This window comes from Saccoglossus kowalevskii, chromosome 9, assembly GCF_978046115.1.
Source record: "Saccoglossus kowalevskii chromosome 9, keSacKowa6.1, whole genome shotgun sequence".
Taxonomy (NCBI): domain Eukaryota; kingdom Metazoa; phylum Hemichordata; class Enteropneusta; family Harrimaniidae; genus Saccoglossus; species Saccoglossus kowalevskii.
This window is the reverse complement of record NC_140649.1, coordinates 17999942-18019185: the sequence shown is the minus strand read 5'-3', so window position 1 is coordinate 18019185 and position 19244 is coordinate 17999942. Positions and strand designations below refer to the sequence as shown.

The window sequence follows — 19244 nt, the reverse complement described above, 5'->3', positions numbered from 1 at the left end:
TACCGCAGTGAGTATACCACTGGGTTCTAGATGTTATAAAACTGGATGATAAGGGTGATTGTCTTAGATAAGAAAAGGTCAAATGAAAACCACGTTTTCACACCTCCTGTACCTGGAAGTGCCCACAGAAAAATTTATTCTATGGTGTGGGAGATATGAGAACGGTTTACTGTTCGGGGGGTAGCCTCTGGTGAGGATCAGTGGTTACATTGGATGGACAATCATGTAAATTCGCCACAGAGTCCTAGCTTTTATCTAGATAGTAATAGCAAACATAACATAGATTGGTGACATAAATACGTCTGGTATCACAAACTGAATGCCGAGTGACAACACAGTATAAGAATTCAATATAGGGAATTACGACTAGGCTATTACAGTATTTACTTTCGTGCATGTGTGGCTATTTATAATTGTGCAATGGTGAAATGGATATCTAGAAATAAAGAAATCAAAATAAAATCACTTATGGATGTTCTTGAATGAATGATAACAACTTAATATTGACTATGGTCAGTGGAATCACAGTCCCTCTGATAGAGGGACTGTGGTGGAATCCACCATTTCTGACAAGATCACGTCGATAGAGTGGGATAGTGTGTAAATAGCTTGCATAAATTTAAACGGATTGGTATTAACAATTTACTACGACACTGGGTTAGTGGAGTAGCATGTAGTGAGTAGTGAATGTTGCTTACATATTTCAGATTCATACGCTAATCTACTGTGACTTGGTGCATTCCCTGGGATTGAGCGTCTCCCCTTTAAGCTTTATTGTAGCTTGCTAGGTGTCGCTAGTTTTCTGCTGATTAAGTTTAAAGGGCGGTAGTCGTCACGCCACGCGCGACTTTGACTCTTGCGCAGATCAACGAGTACAGACTGAGACATTTGCAAGCTTTAATTAGATAATTTTTAGGGGATTAGAGGGTATGGAAGTGGGTAAATGGCAGTAATTAGTGCAAGTCACGCCCAGGTCAAACATCATCCTTGTGATTTCCATTAAAATAGCGCATTGGATTGTGGGAAAATCAATGTTTATCAACACAAATGCTGCACATGCGCAGCGCGACGACCACCGCGCTTTAATTTACGGCGTAGTGTAGTGTAGTGTAGTGAATTGTAACAGTAAGCGCGACCAACAACACGCGGTTTTGGTACAAAATCTTAGCATGTCAAACTAGTTATTTTATGAATGTTGCCGTCCGTGTATCGGCAGACGTAAGAATAAGTCAGCAGGCAGAAACACCAATATGTCTCTCTATAATGCGCAAACCTGACTAGTTGTCATGTTAATACGGCATAATAAAACATTTTTTTTTAAATCTAATTTAATACACAAATTCACAGAAAAAATGTTTGCTTTATTTATATAAAAGATGTCAGAAACGTCCAGGCATTTTTTGATGTTTACTAGTTTGAATAACCACATTTTCTTATTTCTACTGGTATATACGATATGAATAAAAGAATCATTTGGTGGTGTCACAGACTAGTTTTTCAAATCACCACATACCAGACCAACACAGAAGAAGTACTCTCTCAATGCAGATTTACCTGTAAGTTACAAATGTTATATGTTTTTATGATTGTTTGGAACATTGTATTAGTCAAGAAGCTGATTTTCATAAGTGGTCTGGAAAATTATAATAGGTCGAAATGAGACGTTACCAAGCTTTAATTAGGTTTTTTAGATGATTGAAAGATATCGAAGAAGTCACTGGCGGTAATATTAAGTCGCGAACAGGCCATATATGTGATTCCATTAGAAGAACGTATTGGATTGTGGGAAAAGCAATGTTTATCAACACAAATATCGCACATGCACAGCGCCCATGTAAGGAAATCAATCACCTCAAAGCGCTAAGTCGAAAAATAAATTCACTAGGAGTACATAGCCAGAAATATTCCTAGTTGTTTTTGATAAAATCATTACTGTGTTAAGTATTGTTTACTATTATGTTCCGTATGTGTGTACGTGGTGATCTATTCTCGCATCGATGTTGAATTCTTCAATTGGTGATGTGTTCTGATTCCCATCTACAACCCACCCCCATTCTGAGTGGATAAGCAAGACGCAAAAGGCAGCTTCTTGTGATTCGGTAATACTATGTTATAATAATATAATAATATTTATTAGACGCTAAAATCCGTAGGAAAGGATAAAAAGGGTCTTCCAAAAAGAAATTTAAAAACAACTTAAAAAAAAAAAAAAAAAAGCCTATTCTAAAAATATAAAACAAATCAAAACCAAATATGAATAAACAATAAAGACACTTTGCAACCAATGGTGAATACAGAATATATATTACCGAATCACAAGAAGCTGCCTTTTGCGTCTTGCTTATCCACTCAGAATGGGAGTTGGTTGTAGATTGGAATTAGAACGAATCGCGACGTGAGGTATTCAACAGCGATGCAGGGGGGGGGGGGGTTAGATCGCCACGTACACACACTCGGAACATAACAATAAACAATACTAAACACTGTAATAATGATTGCATTAAAACAATTCAGTAGGGGTATTTCTAGTTTGTACTCTCTGTGGCGACTTTTTAAATTTGCGAACACGGTTTTCATTGTCTTCGTTGCATTCACTATGTGACAATGGGAAACGCATTAACAAGTGTGTGAATGTTTGTGAAGAATAGATTACCTCCATGATTGAGCCACCTGTTTTAGACGTGACATTGATTGGCAGCAGTTAATTATTCAAGCGTAGCAGCGCGTCTTTTAACCGGTTTTATTGTTATAAATACAACTTATAATCTCTGCTGTGATAATCGACGCAACTTTAACGAAGCTTGGCTGGAGCTGTTTACGCGCATATCCAGGGAAATAATTCCTATTGTTTAGAAGCGTATACATGGGCCTTTATTTACGATTACTCATCTTGTCACGTACTGTCGTGTGTTGGTTGGTCTCATATTACGTGATCAATACTATAAATTGCTGTTGTTTTGACACCCATTGATATTGCAGCACTTGATCTTGAAAACGACGTGCAAATCATGAACGCCATAGTTGTCATAGTTCTTGTGGTTCTGGTAGCTGACTCGTACGCGAAACCCTTGAAGAGAGGCTCCGGTAAGTACTAGTAACCATCTGCTGAAGCTATTTTGTACTAAACACTTGACATTCTTTATATGGATCAGCGTTGTAAACACGAAAAACCTGCTTTCCGATAAATGTTTACACTGCAATATAATGCAATTTAAAGCGCGGTGGTCGTCGCGCAGCGCGTGCTCGAATTTCATGTAAACAAACAATGTTACACGCGTTGTATCCTCGCTATGAGTTCCATATCGAACAGGACGCGGCGCGACGACCAGCGCTCTTTAACAAATTTACTGCTTGTATTTCACAAAGTATCTCAAAGAAAAGGCAGTTTTCGTAATGTACCCGGATCTCGACCCTTTAAGAGACAGATACACTATCGAGTCATTGAAATGGTGTGAACATGTGAGGGTGAATGGGTTAATCTGAAAGAATATCAAACACGTGTATCATTAACATAGTGAAAACAGATAAAATGTGCCAGAAACATGTCAAATATATTGATTATCGCCATACTTGGTAATCCCGTCCTACCTTTGCAAAATATGGGTTAAGAAAATGATTGCTTGCGCGCCAATTGATCGGCAATTAGTCTGAAACGAACCTTATTCCCTCATTTGTAATGGCGGAGGCCATCAACAATCACAATAACAAGAATAATAATAATAATAACAACTTTATTACACTACCAAGCCATCAGAGGGTTCAGTATGGTAAATAAAAAGGTATTACAAGACTAGGACAATTCTAAATACAATACAATACAATACAGTAATAGAAAATACAATAATAGAAAATAAGAATAAAATGAAGACTGAGTTAAAAAATAAATGTTAAAAACAATTACTAGAATGAATACAATTAAAACAAAAACTGATCTAAATAAGGTACTAGTAATTTTGTCCCACCAACCCCCCTCCCGTAGGTGAAGTGATTAATTATTTTGGCTTAAACATTGTGGTTTTTTTAAATTTTCACTGTTGATTTTAGAGAAGATGTATGTGTTATTATTTGTATTTTCAATATCTTCATTGCACTCTCGGAATAATATCTCTCTCTTTTTATTGAAGTATGTGCATTTCAAAATAAGGTGTTTTTCATCATCTATCTCATTTTCATTACACCTTGTACATATTCTCTTCTCCAGTTGTGTTTTTGGTGTTGTTCTTCTGCCTAATCACAATGTACTTATATAAAAGAAAAGGAAAGAGAAACGTGTGGATGAACTTCTCAATTAAAATATGCAATAACGTTTTCTCTCATTAAATTGAACTCTTATTTCTTATTTCAGACACACACTGGGGATATCGGTACTTTACCGAACACGTTTTAGGTACGTATTGTGCGTGTTCACGGTAATGGTGTTAAAAGCTATATATATATATGAAAATGCACATCTTTTAGGTTGTGTCGAATGCTTATACTGGTGAGATGATGTAATATATATCCCTTGGTTTCATATCAGGTCCTAATTTATGGTGGGACCAATTTGAAGAATGTGCTGGACTGAAACAATCACCAGTTTACCTGAAAAAAAGCATCGCAGTGGACCAATGCTTTGAAGATATAAAGTTAACGGGATTTGGTACCACCCCACCAGTAGGTGCTACCATGACACTGACCAACAATGGTCATACTGGTATGTCTTTTTTGTACAACTGTTATATAACACGATATTATTTATTTGTAAACCATAGTGTTTTATTTGCCCACCATAGTGTTTTATTTGTACACCACAGTGTTTTATTTGTACACCACAGTGTTTTATTTGCACACCACAGTGTTTTAAACTATTAAGGCTAACCTGGGGTCGTAAAACAGTATGATCTAATGATGATATGTGTGAGATTGTGCGAAAGTAGAATAGAATGCCCGATCATAGATTTGATATCTTTTATTAAAACATTTTTTCCAGTTAAAATGTCACTTAGTGGTGACTACCTTGTTGATGGTGGTGGACTTGGAGCAACCTACAGAGCCGGGCAGTTTCATTTTCACTGGGGTAAAAACAATGATCGTGGATCTGAGCACTTCATGGACTTTACACCTCACCCAGCTGAAGTAAGTTTGTCCTGCTTATATTTATGTTGTCATGTTCTTGGCAAAACCGTAGATGATAGATGTATTACCAATAATATGTCTTGTTTTCAGATGCACATTGTGACCTATGACACTAGCCGCTTCGGAAGTATAGCTGAAGCTGTGGGGGAAGATGGTGGATTGGCTGTTTTAGGTTTTCTTATAGAGGTTAGTCCCACCCGAGACCAAACGATAAAATAAGGTTATTACGAAGATACCACAAAGTATGCACGAAGACAGTACAGTGGCAGTATCGGCCGTAGCTGCGGTTCCGTAGCTCTTTGGTGCGACCTACAATCGAATTTCGCCCTAACAATTTCATTTGGACGTCTTTTTTTAAATTTTGTTGTTGTACGTCGAACATGGGCCGGCCAGAGTCAGTCACGTAAATAATGCGGTCGGCAACATAGGGCTATGATTCCACCCACAGCTATATCGGCCGACGCGCAGCGGAGGTCGATGCGACAGCGTACTGTCTGAGTGCATACTTTGAGGTATCTTCGTAATAACCTTGTTATTATACATCTTTCCCTTCCAGAGATACATCATGGGAATGCCGGAATCTAAATATTTTAGAACTGAATCAGCGAACTTTTTTTTATGGAGTCCGGTCAAACCCTGGTGGCAGCCATGTTTGTTTTTATTATTAGAGGACGCTTACGCGCGTAGTCATTCCATATTTGGAATTCGCATTTCCTAATTTGGTAGGATGAAAATACCCCGTAAAATACCGCAAAATTACGGCACGCTGTTACTTATGGCGTTACGGTGACAGATGTTTAATAACAGCGAGTATCCGTAGTTTGAAACGTTCGACAATTCTGAAAAGTGTAATTGTTTGGGTTGGTAATCACGATGTGTTGACGGTGATGACCAACCACTGCCAAAATCTTGTCAATACATTTTCAAGCAATACAAACACCTTTAGGTTGGTTTCTGGGGAGACAAGTTAACTCACCCGAATTGACTGTTTCCTTTGTTTATCTAGATTTGTACATTTTCTGGTGGATTCTGATGTAATTACATTGATTATTTAAATTCGATTTTATTTGTTATACTTGCAATAAAGTATTATTTATATATTCCCTTCTTATACATATTCTCATTGTACTAGACATACTCCGCTATATGATTATTCTTTTTATTTAGCCACATCTTTTAAATTTTTCATTGCCTGATGGGTGAAATTAAAATAGATCAAAACAAATATATCCATGGTAATTTTTAATTAATACAGAACACAACATATATATCTAGGATGTAAAAAACGAAAAACAAAAAGATGAAATATTTAATAGTCCAATTTAAAATATATAACAAATTGTGTTGTCTAAAACATGTCTACATCAGCCTTAAAAATACGTTTTTTTAATTGTGTACTTCATTTCAATTTTTGTAGTTAGACCATTTATATGTGGAACGTTTCTACAAAGACGTTTCTACCATTTTTTTCCTATTTGAAACATTCTATATTACCTTACTTTTTCAACAGCTTCAAGAAGAAGACAACAAAGCGTTTGATGCAATTGTGGGTTCTTTAAAAGATATTAAAGAGGCCGGTAAGTATAATACAAGACACGTGTGTTATAATTGGTTCTTACACATAGCTTCCCATTTTGACAGAACATTCGGACAATGGACAATTGCAATGACGTCACATTAACATTCAACTATATACGTTTCAGGTTCAAGTGTTCAGATTAGTCCACCAATCAACATTGAATCCCTATTGCCAGCAAGCAGATCCAATTTCTTCCGTTATGACGGTTCTCTGACCACACCACCATGTTCAGAAGGTGTCATTTGGACTAACTTCAAAGACACTATTCATATGTCGGAAAATCAGGTGAAGTATTTTTATATGTATTCGTCAGTGTGTCATTGATTTGACCTTCAGTTCGGAATAAACAATATTTCTTATGATTTGGTCATAGTAATGCTAAAGCCCCATTAACAACAGATTTTGTTACATGCTACACACATATAAACCTGTATGCATCACGCAATCCAACATCGCACTGTATGTCAAAGCTCAAGGTTAACAGCCTTGCCCTTGATGACCTAATTGCATTTTGTTTTTCGTTATTCAAACAACAATATAGTAAAGAATACCCTATGATTGACCTCTGGCTCCAAAGATATTTCTAATATTTGTACTCTAATAAATGAATAAATGAATGCCATATGTAATGAAGAATGTATTTTTCTTGTTTCACAGTTGAAAATGTTCCGTGATTTGAGAGATGAATCCCGTCATAAGATAGTGGACAACTTCCGACCACTCGAACCACTCCATGGACGTACCCTCTATAGTAACAGTTGTTAGACAATGTGACAATTTATTATGATTTAATCTATAAACCATAATGTATAGTACATTATATTTGTTTCTGAATAATTGAATAAAAATCACCAAATATAGAATAACTGAAATTATAATAAACGTGATAACTTGTAAGAATGTCGTTCTAAGAATGACTGTAAGCCTGTTATTCAAGATACTTGTGAATAATTTGCACTAGAATTCCTCTGTAGTTTGAAGGGTCTGATTTGGATACAGACTTGAAAATAGGCCAATGTTCACAGAAAGTACCTGAGTAATTAAAAATGTTAAAGCGCGGTAGTCGTCGCGCTGCGCATGTGCGAGATATATGGGTCTCATATAAACAAAGATGGCGACTTTGACTGTTGCGCAGATCAACGAGTACGAACTGACACGTTTTCAAGCTTTAATTAGGTATTGTTTAGGTGATTGGAAGGTATCGAAGGAGTCACCGGCGGTAATCAGTGCAAGTCGCGCCCAGATCAAACCTCATACTTGATTTCCATTTGAACAGCGGATTGGATTGCGGGGAAATCAATGTTTATCAACACAAATGCTGCATTTTATTGCAGATCGTATCCTCAACTGAGCTGTCATTTTAAAAATATTAACGGAAGATCTAAAGTGTTATTACGGGTAGCATTAATTCATTCTGTCACAGTGTAAAGCCTGCTTATTGCAATAGGTGATTTTCCGTACAATTGCGAGATCTCGCGAGATGCATGAAAGACTCGCGTCGAACGTCTGCCGCAAAAATCGAACGATTTGATTTTGAACTCTAATTTCCTTATTTCGTAGCTCACACCGACCGGCCGATCTTCGACAGAGGAATATTGCTTCCGAATACCCTTACTTAATCGAAATTGCCTATCATCAAATGTGGACAGCACATTATTAAGCATGGAAATGTCCCCCAAATACTTTCGCGTTTATCGAATCTCACGCGATGTTTGACGCCACTACGACGCTATGACCTTTGTTTGTCCTGTTTTTACGTTCGATTTCACGCATAACGCGTGATTCTCGCAGTGTACGGAAAATGGTCTATTGAGAGGGCCACCCACAGATCTCGCACTGTACACGGGGTTCTTTCACTGCTAGAATGGGGTAGACAAGACAATAGTACTGGTAATGAAATACACATACACCAAAATATCAAGTTAAAGTACTTGGCTTTTATACCTCTCAAAATAATTACAAGAAATAAAATACAATGAATAAAGTCACTAAAATGGGGATTGCCTGGGGAAGTGTGCATTGGTGATAACTCACAGTTCCAGGATGTGGAGATGGATGACAGTCAATCACAGATCGTAGTAGATTGTAAACATCTGTTGTTATGTAAATCACAAGCACACCTGGTAGATTCTAATTGTCCTTCCACAGTGGTAAACAAGTATGACCTGTGACAAATATGACAGTTATCACACGGCAATGCACGCCATTTCTTCCCATGATTCTATGCACACTTCTATTTACAGGATTTGAGGTGATATGGCACAGACATAGAATAAAAGATGCTGACACCTTCACAGAGCATGTTACAAGTGTATGGATCCTGTGTGCTACTACTGTTGAATATATTTTTCAATTAACTTAACCTTTCATTTGGTTTTATATTGCAATAAAAACGAGGGATCTCATTATTAATATCTCGTAAGATTTTACAACATTTGTTGAGTCTGTTTTAGAATGTTTAAGTTCTTTTAGCAGGTCATTTTTTATTTTATTTTAAGCTTAGTTATTTTTTTATTTTATTTTTTTTTTGTGAAATTTTCATCTTAAGTAACAATCTTGTTCAAACCAGGCTTTTGATTTCCTTTTTCTTCTTATTTTTCAATTTCGGAGTGGGACTTATTCAATTTTTCAAAGTCAGTCACTGTATTGTCACTGTTCTTGACTTCATATATAAGCAGCAATCAATGTGACTACGTTTAAAAAGATGAAATTTTGTTTCGAAGTTTGCCTGGCAATCCCAAATATATTTATTTGGGAGAGAAAAGAAATTACCGGCTGCTTTCTTATTTTTGTCCAGACAAATGTGCCTGGATAAATTCATAGATAATAATAACGGACAGTGGTCAGACGGTTGTGACAATTTTAGATTGAATTGTATAATATTTTTGAAAGTGATGCCAACTTCAATTGCACTACTACCTCCTAGAGGTGTGACATGTGTCACCGGAAGAATCACTCACAGTCCTGCCATTAACAACGATGAGATTACAGTTTTAATATTACACAATGAATTGACATTGTTGTATTTAGCTTTATTAGGCATAAGGGTGGACTTCGTTAGAGAGTTAGCATATTGTACCTTCATACTTAAGATCGTGAGTTCGAATCCCACAAGTGAATTGAAATTTACCACATAGAATTAAATGACATTTTTACCTTTATTTCAAAGGCCAATGCAATCAACTGGAATCCTGGTTCATTTGCATTCCCATTCATGCACCTGGGAAATGTAGATCAGTGCCAGTGACTCCTCTCACTGTATCCAGCCATTCACGTGCAAATACAGTAAACCAATTAGTTTAGTAGTATTTCTAGTTTGTCAAATCATCATTTAACAATACATTTTAGACCACATCTTGCAAAATTTTCAAACGGGAATGCACTCTTTATATACGTGCAACATATCACATTAATAGGTTTAGTGGTTCTAAAGAAAACTTTAAAAACATTTAATGTAATGTTTGGTGTGCTATACTTTTTATTTGTGATATTCATAGAACATATTTTGGGTGATGCGTTGACAAAATACATGCCTGTGATTGACAATTACGCATTGCCAGGTTTTCTAAAGCCCCTTTCACAATTGGTGCCAAACAGATTACAACGGCTTGCGACTCGAATTTTTTCCCGTTATACGACTCGTTGTAGCCGTTGTACCACTTATTGTACGATCCAGATGCGACAAAATGGTCGCATCTCGGTCGGGAAAAAAACCCGTGCTGCTCCGATATTTTGAGCGACTGACGCGATGAAAAATAATTGCACGACAGGCAGTACGAGTGTTGTGCGACTTTGCACGCACTCGTAAGACCCCGAACGAGTGTTGCACGAGTATTTTCATGTCGTACGATGATGCGTCCTGTCGTACGAGTCCGTTGTACCACCCTAAGACTATTGGAAGACCTGTCTTGCCCTCTTTGCAACGTTGTACGAATTTTTTCACCCCCAATATAAGCTCGAGAACTCCTGAGCTTTCATCCCAAATGTCTGGACCATCCATACTGTAAACATGGCTGCTACGCGACCAATAGCTCCTGGGAGGCTCTTGCATTTGCTAAGTATGAGAAGGCACTGTATACTAAATAAATATAATATTTGTGTTTCAAAACATGCATGGTTACAAAAAAAATTACGATTCTATATTATTATTAATAATAATCCTAATATTACACTGGACATATGGTATGCATCCATGCGATTTAATTGTGTTCGATGTTACAGCGGCCGTCACCGCAATAATTGGACTGGGTATCACCCAGGACAACCATTATGTTAGCATTTGTTTCACTAAATGATCCGAAGTGATCTGAGCCATCGTATTTATAGGCCAACACCTCGCGCGACAGGTGGTGCGATGTGTCGCACACTGGGTCGTAGCCTTGTACGATCGGTTGTGGTAGTCGTACAAAGGGTCGCTAGCCGTTGTACGACTGTTGCACCCGGAAACATGAAAATAATCGCACGATTACGTCTCACGACTGTTGTATCCTGGTGCAGTAGTCGTTCACCTCTCGTACGATTTTATATATTGCTTGCGACTCAAAGACAACACTTCTACAACATTTTCGAAAAAAAAAATTATCGCACGAGTGAGGCGCCAATTGTGAAAGTGGCTTTAGCAATGCTTACGAACCACGTACATGCCCAATTTGTTTCAGTCCAATCCATTTAGCAGTTTTCCAAAATGGTTTGATGAAAAAACGTCGGAGAAAGAAATATCTGAATGATAACAGCAAATCGAAAAATCTGAAGGGTAAAAAGAGAAACCCATACAAATCTGAAAGTTTATTTTGTTTTGGTTTGAATCCATAAACAACTAAAATGTATAACTACGCAGGTTATTGTAGTACAAGCTCAATGTTTGCCGACAACCGTAAACGCATATTTACTACATAAGAAGCTAATTTATGCTTTTACTGAACATCTACACACATCAAACAATATGCTTTCTCTTTCAAGATGATCAGCTGAGTCGATACGATAATGATGGTCTTCATATCTCATCACTTTATGTTTAGTAAATTAATGTATTTATCTATTTTTTATTACTGTATGGACTATCTCTGAAATGAAAGAATAACAATAATAAATTCACAACAAGATTGGAAATAATGGTTGCTGCTGTCTACAGGAAATAGGATTTCCAGTAATGGAAACGCTATTTTGATTGGTCACAGCAATCAAAGGTGTTTGCTAGAATAAAATATGTTAATTTAATAGACTAAACACGTGATAGATAGATGAAGTGACGGAAAGCAGGTTGAGTAAGATAATTCTATCTTGTTGACATTGTGAGATGTCAAATTATCAATTTAGTGACTAGAATTATAACCCCGCAACTAGCCCTGTATCTTTTAATACCGGGGGTAATGCTTTTGTGTGTGTAAAACAACAAGTAAAACATATTCTACTTGAGGACCATATGGCTTCAGTGAATGGCTCGTCCCCTCACACCAATCGCGTAACAATTTAACCATTCCTATATGTATTTGTAGAAGTACGGGGTTTCTGTTTTTGTTTGCCGATGTTACTAGTAGTTGGCACTTGGCTGTATTTACGGGTCTGTCGATAGGCATAACACTCTACTACCAGAATAATAAAGAAAATGGAAACTATAGTCTCACTGCCAAATTCAGGATCACCAAAATGTAAATATAAGGTTCAGTGAAGCCACTACATTCTCTAGCGTGAATCAGTGGGAATGCTGGATATGCATACACATTTAAGTTCACCTATAATGTCTACATTACATCCCCTGTACATGTGTCACAGTGTGGTTGATATGTCACATATTAGTTTGAATTTTCTGGCTGAGTATCCTCACAAGGTGAACAAGTTAGTAGTGATTGTTTCAATATAGTCTTGATAAAACAATAATAAATTTTCAGCCCCAGGATAATCCAGACAAGATGGGCACCTACAGTAAAGCATGCGAATACATTCAAATGTGGCCCCTCACAAGTGTTCTTTTAGAGAAGTAATCATTCTGACAAAATATACCTTTGTATGGGGTCGCTATTTTGAAAACCGAGATTCATCTAAAATAAAGATATTTCCGAAATTGGATCATGATCAAATAATACTCAATCGTATAGATCGGTATCTTACTATTGATAAGGTTACCTGAACGTATTAAAAGGATAATGTTATCAGATCTGCACACATTCACTATAATGTAATATTAATGTGGTTTTTATGTTTTATTACAACAACACAACACGCCTAAACATGGGCCACAACAGTGAATGCAGGCATTATTTGGTTTACTACATGAAGAAACGTTTTTAATGTGTAGGTACTCAATCATGCATATTAATTAGCGATCTACTGGTACGTAAATAAAAAAAATATAGCGATTATATAGTGGCGCCACAAGTTTTTCATATCGCAACCTACTGGTCAAAGACAGAAGAAGTGTTCACAAAGAAACTTGCCTGCGAATTTGGATTGGAGGGTTTCCTGTATTTGGGTATAGAAAAGTTGCTTGTTGCTTCAAATTTGAGAAAAATTGCTTTGCAGGGTGGGAAAGTGGTCTGCAAAATTGGGAAAGTTGTTTTGGAAAGCAAAATGTCATCTGCAAAGTTGGTTTGTATCCTGTCTGCAAATTTGGAGAGTTGTATTGAAAAACAAGACACAGATTCAAATAATTGCAGTGCAAGGCGAGTAGCCCATCTGAAAAGTCGTCTGTAGAATTATGAAAATCGTCTGCAAGTTTGTGAAATTTGGTTTTAGCAGTATGGTAAGTCATTTGCAAAGTTATAGATATAGGTTTTGGTAAAATATATTAAATTTGTACAGGTTCCTTATTACATATTCACAGCAATATGTAATAGATCATAGATATAAGAGTACAGATCATACAGTTTCTTGAGCAAATAATTAGTCACAACGATATTTGAACTGAATAATTTGCGTGATTGTTTCAAGTCAATTTTTCAGCCTGTATTACGTATATTTTCATAGTTCTTTGGCAAAACTACCAAATGAAATATGTCTTAGATTTGTCATTGATACAAAAACAGAGAATATCAAAGTGTCACACTCCATTTTTTGTGATCTTAAGACAGATCTTAACAGGCTCAACACCAAAAGCTATAAACGGCATACATGTACATTCGGTCGAATAAAACAGATTCTTTGTAGAAATACGACCGGCAAACATTGAAAATACACCTATGTCAGAAAAAAATGAAGTTTTAAATATTGACAGCGTTCGTATATAACAACACACAAATTGTATGTTGCTTACGAATTCTAAACAGACTCTATTTGCAAATTGTAACTGCCACTTTCTGTTGAAGATGTGGGACTTTTGAAGTTATTACCGAAGATAATGTACAACATATTTAAAATCGGAAAAATCAAAAGAAATTGTTATTCGTTAGTAAAATCATGTAGGTTCAATCGGTACAATCCTGTCATCCATCTTGTCAATCGAATGTTAGAATCGGGATCTGTTTGACGGTTAATGTTCAACTACTTATTTATATTTATCGCAAAGGTAATTTTGTTCTCTCAGATCAATGAATCCAGAATCAAACGGATATTAGTACGTTATTTTTGAATGATTTTTATTCGGTTTCTTGTGATAGGTGGTCTACAGTTTCATAGAGCATTACAAATAGAAAGTACACAGTAAATCACAGCATACATCACAGCATACCACAGACCATTCATCGAGGTTATCGCTATCGCCCACTCCCGTGTGTGTGGCAAGTGGGCGAGAATAGAAAATGTGATTATTTTGAGTTGTGATGACGGATAGGTGAAACTATGTCTGAAGTCCGGGAAAGGATTGCTAATGAGTGAAGTGATGTGAACAAGTTGTTCCCCGTATTGCTTACACCGACAAATCATTACTTTTTACAACAGATCTCCAGTCGAGAGAGCGGCGTTAGGTACTGACGCTGCTTGTAGCACATTTGTCGTTTTTTATACCTCTACCATTCGTGGTACAGTTGCTGGAGCGAATCTACTTCACCATGAGTATTATAAAGGCATTCAATGATAGAATAATCTTAATCAGTCATATTTAAAAAAACATTTGGATGTTTTCCACTGCCCATCATAACTGTTCAACAGTCCTTTGCACGTATCACTGGGGGTATAATTTATGCCCATAGACTCAAATTAACACATAAAACCTCACCAACGAAATTATTTGATGTTGTTATTAAAGGGTGGTAGTCGTCGCGACACGCATGCGCGAGATATATGGATCTCATATAAACAAAGATGGCGACTTTGACAGTGCAGATCAACAAACTGAGACAACACTAATTAATAAGGTATTTTTAGGTTATTGGAAGATATCAAAGGAGTCATTGGCGGTAATTAGTGCAAGTCGTGTCCAGATCAAACCTCATACTTGTGATTTCCATTAGAAGAGCGCATTGAATTGTGAGAAAACCAATGTTTAACATCGTAAATGTCGCACATGTGCAGAGCAACGACTACCGCCCTTTAACAAAAAAGCTTAGCACTAAAAAACAAACGTTTATAGTAGAATTTAGATAGTGCTATAATCTAAATCCATATTGGAAAAGTTGTAAGCAAATATTTGCATATGTGTGTTAACCAATTCTACCTAAAATGTATTGCAACTCTATAACGTTTCTGACAAAACATGCAAAATCACAGAATCACAAGATTTTAGTGAATTCATTAACCAGAATTACAGATGATAATTTCCCTCTTTACAATATTCTTCTAATAAAACGACAAAACTGCACTACAGCTACTACACACCACTACAATGCAAACAAAATACAGTGCTTTATAGAGAGAGAAAAAAACAAATGTCAGTAAATTGTCTCCATGCACAGTAATGAGTTGATCTTAAACATTATAGCATATCAAACTTGCAACTGTACAATCTGAATTCTTCTATTGTATCGTTTCTATTCTTCTCAACAGTAAACCCGGCATGCACAATAAACATTTGTTTCTGTTCTACCGTACTCCAATATTTATCTTGTCTGTTAAGTATGACAGTTAACTGTTTTCTATCATTCATTGATTCCCATCTATATGTATATTTCTCCCCTTTATGAATAATTAATGAGTTTGTTTGACTTGGTAATTGACTATATATATACTCACAGTGTTGACAGTAAAACAGGTTTAGTGACATAGGTGTGAACACATTTTCATCATTTGAATCTATATAAGTGAAATTCTTGAGTTCAAGTTGAATTTTAACAAGTTTTACTCTCATTTGTTTTTTTGTGCAACTTTGCATATCAAATCTCTGAGAATATTGATAAGGATTCTCTTTGGCATGTGTTTTCATATGTTGTTTGAGATTATATGACTGGATAAAACTCTTATCACATTGCTCACAATGATAAGGTTTCTCATTGGTATGTGTACGGATGTGCCGTTTAAGATCACTTGATCGAGTAAATCTCTTGTTACATTGCTCAGAATGAAAAGGCTTTTCATTGGTATGTGTACGGATGTGCCGTTTAAGATCACTTGATCGAATAAATCTCTTGTTACATTGCTCACAATGATAAGGCCTTTCATTGGTATGTGTACGGATGTGCCGTTTAAGATCACTCGATCGAGTAAATCTCTTGTTACCGTGTTCACAATGAAAAGGCTTTACATTAGTATGTGTACGGATGTGTCGTTTAAGATCACTTGATCGAGTAAATCTCTTGTTACATTGCTCACAATGAAAAGGCTTTTCATTTGTATGTGTACGGATGTGCCGTTTAAGATCACTTGATCGAGTAAATCTCTTGTTACATTGCTCACAATGAAAAGGCTTTTCATTTGTATGTGTACGGATGTGCCGTTTAAGATCACTTGATCGAGTAAATCTCTTGTTACATTGCTCACAATGATAAGGCTTTTCATTTGTATGTGTACGGATGTGCCGTTTAAGAGCACTTGATCGAGTAAATCTCTTGTTACATTGCTCACAATGATAAGGCTTTTCATTGGTATGTGTACGAATGTGCCGTTTAAGATCACTTGATCGAGTAAATCTCTTGTTACATTGCTCACAATGAAAAGGCTTTTCATTAGTATGTGTACGGATGTGCCGTTTAAGATCACTTGATCGAGTAAATCTCTTGTTACATTGCTCACAATGAAAAGGCTTTTCATTAGTATGTGTACGGATGTGCCGTTTAAGATCACTTGATCGAGTAAATCTCTTGTTACATTGCTCACAATGAAAAGGCTTTTCATTGGTATGTGTACGGATGTGCCGTTTAAGAGCATTTGATTGAGTAAATCTCTTGTTACATTGCTCACAATGAAAAGGCTTTTCATTTGTATGTGTACGGATGTGTCGTTTAAGATCACTTGATTGAGTAAATCTCTTGCTACATTGCTCAAAATGATAAGGCTTCTCATTGGTATGTGTATGGATGTGCCGTTTAAGAGCATTTGATTGAGTAAATCTCTTGTTACATTGCTCACAATGAAAAGGCTTTTCATTGGTATGTGTACGGATGTGCCGTTTAAGAGCATTTGATTGAGTAAATCTCTTGGTACATTGCTCACAATGATAAGGCCTTTCATTGGTATGTGTACGGATGTGCCGTTTAAGAGCATTTGACTGAGTAAATCTCTTGTTACATTGCTCACAATGATAAGGCCTTTCATTAGTATGTGTACGGATGTGCCGTTTAAGAGCATTTGATTGAGTAAATCTCTTGTTACATTGCTCACAATGATAAGGCCTTTCATTAGTATGTGTACGGATGTGCCGTTTAAGAGCATTTGATTGAGTAAATCTCTTGTTACATTGCTCACAATGATAAGGCCTTTCATTAGTATGTGTACGGATGTGCCGTTTAAGAGCTCTTGATCGAGTAAATCTCTTGTTACATTGCTCACAATGATAAGGCCTTTCATTGGTATGTGAACGGATGTGCCGTTTAAGAGCACTTGATCGAGTAAATCTCTTGTTACATTGCTCACAATGATAAGGCCTTTCATTGGTATGTGTACGGATGTGCCGTTTAAGAGCACTTGATCGAGTAAATCTCTTGTTACATTGCTCACAATGATAAGGCTTTTCATTGGCATGTGTATGGATGTGCCGTTTAAGATCACTTGATGGAGTAAATCTCTTGTTACATTGCTCATAATGAAAAGGCTTTTCATTGGCATGTGTACAGATGTGCCGTTTAAGAGCACTTGATTGAGTATATCTCTTGTTACATTGCTCACAATGATAAGGCCTTTTATTAGTATGTGTACGGATGTGCCGTTTAAGATCACTTGATCGAGTAAATCTCTTGTTACATTGCTCACATTGAAAAGGCTTATCATTGGCATGTGTACGAATGTGCCGTTTAAGAGCACTTGATTGAGTAAATCTCTTGTTACATTGCTCGCAATGATAAGGTTTTTCATTAGTATGTGTACGGATGTGCCGTTTAAGATCACTTGATTGAGTAAATCTCTTGTTACATTGCTCACAATGAAAAGGCTTTTCATTAGTATGTGTACGGATGTGTCGTTTAAGATCACTTGATTGAGTAAATCTCTTGTTACATTGCTCAAAATGATAAGGCTTCTCATTGGCATGTGTACGGATGTGCCGTTTAAGAGCACTTGATTGAGTAAATCTCTTGGTACATTGCTCACAATGATAAGGCCTTTTATTTGTATGTGTACGGATGTGCCGGATAAGATCACCTGATTGAGTAAATCTCTTGTTACATTGCTCAAAATGATAAGGCTTCTCATTGGTATGTGTTCTAAGATGACGTTTGAGATTACTTTTCTGGGTAAAACTTTGTTCACATTGCTCACAGTGATAAGGCTTCTTATTGGTACGTGTTCTAAGATGACGTTTGAGATTACTTTTCTGGGTAAAACACTTTCCAGATTGCTCACAATGATAAGGCTTCTCATTGGTATGTTTTCTAAGATGACGTTTGAGATTACTTTTCTGGGTAAAACTTTGTTCACATTGCTCATAATGATAAAGCTTCTCGTAGGTATGTGTTCTAAGATGACGTTTGAGATTACTTGTCTGGGTAAAACACTTTTCACATTCCACACAATGATAAGGCCTCTCATTGCTATGTGTTCGTATATGCCGCTTTAGAGAAGTTTGGCGGGTAAAACTCTTCTCACATGGTGCGCAATGACAAGACTTCTGATTAGTATGTGTTTGTATATGCCATTTGAGATGACTTAATGCGGCGAAACTCTCCTCACGTCGCGCATGTATTTCCATATTTATTTATTTATATATTCATTAGTGTTGTCATCTTTTTCTAATGTTCAGCAAAAACACTTCCTAATTGTACCATCTCTGTGGCTGTTTGTAGAATATCCCTGTAAACAACAAAACAAATAAATTGATTAGACAAGGTTGATTAATACAGAATACAGAAGTTTTGCAAATGTATCTGGAAATCAAGGGAAAATGGAAGATAGAGATAAACTATGGTCTAACTATATTGACCACAAAAAGAAAGCACAAACATTAATTAATTCAAAAATGATAGAATTTAAAGTGAAACACAGCATAGACACAGCCAAAAGGGGAGGAAGGTCATCGAAACTGTTTTGGCAA

The 19244-nt window shown here is 36.5% G+C and overlaps 2 protein-coding genes across 2 annotated transcripts; one reads left to right on the top strand and one right to left on the bottom strand.

The window, feature by feature from the left end:
• Positions 1–1473: 1473 nt before the first annotated feature.
• LOC102800790 (carbonic anhydrase 9-like) lies at positions 1474–7509 on the top strand. Its single transcript, XM_085503761.1, has 9 exons — positions 1474–1556; positions 2980–3084; positions 4346–4387; positions 4520–4693; positions 4970–5115; positions 5206–5301; positions 6626–6692; positions 6819–6979; positions 7352–7509. The coding sequence occupies exons 2-9, from the start codon at positions 3009–3011 to the stop codon at positions 7457–7459; spliced, it is 870 nt and encodes a 289-aa protein (XP_085359887.1). The 5' UTR covers positions 1474–1556; positions 2980–3008; the 3' UTR covers positions 7460–7509.
• Positions 7510–15539: 8030 nt separating this feature from the next.
• On the bottom strand, positions 15540–18902 carry LOC144361239 (uncharacterized). Its single transcript, XM_085503965.1, has one exon. It carries the CDS (start codon positions 18900–18902, stop codon positions 15540–15542), a length of 3363 nt encoding a protein of 1120 aa, XP_085360091.1.
• Between the last annotated feature and the right edge of the window lie 342 nt (positions 18903–19244).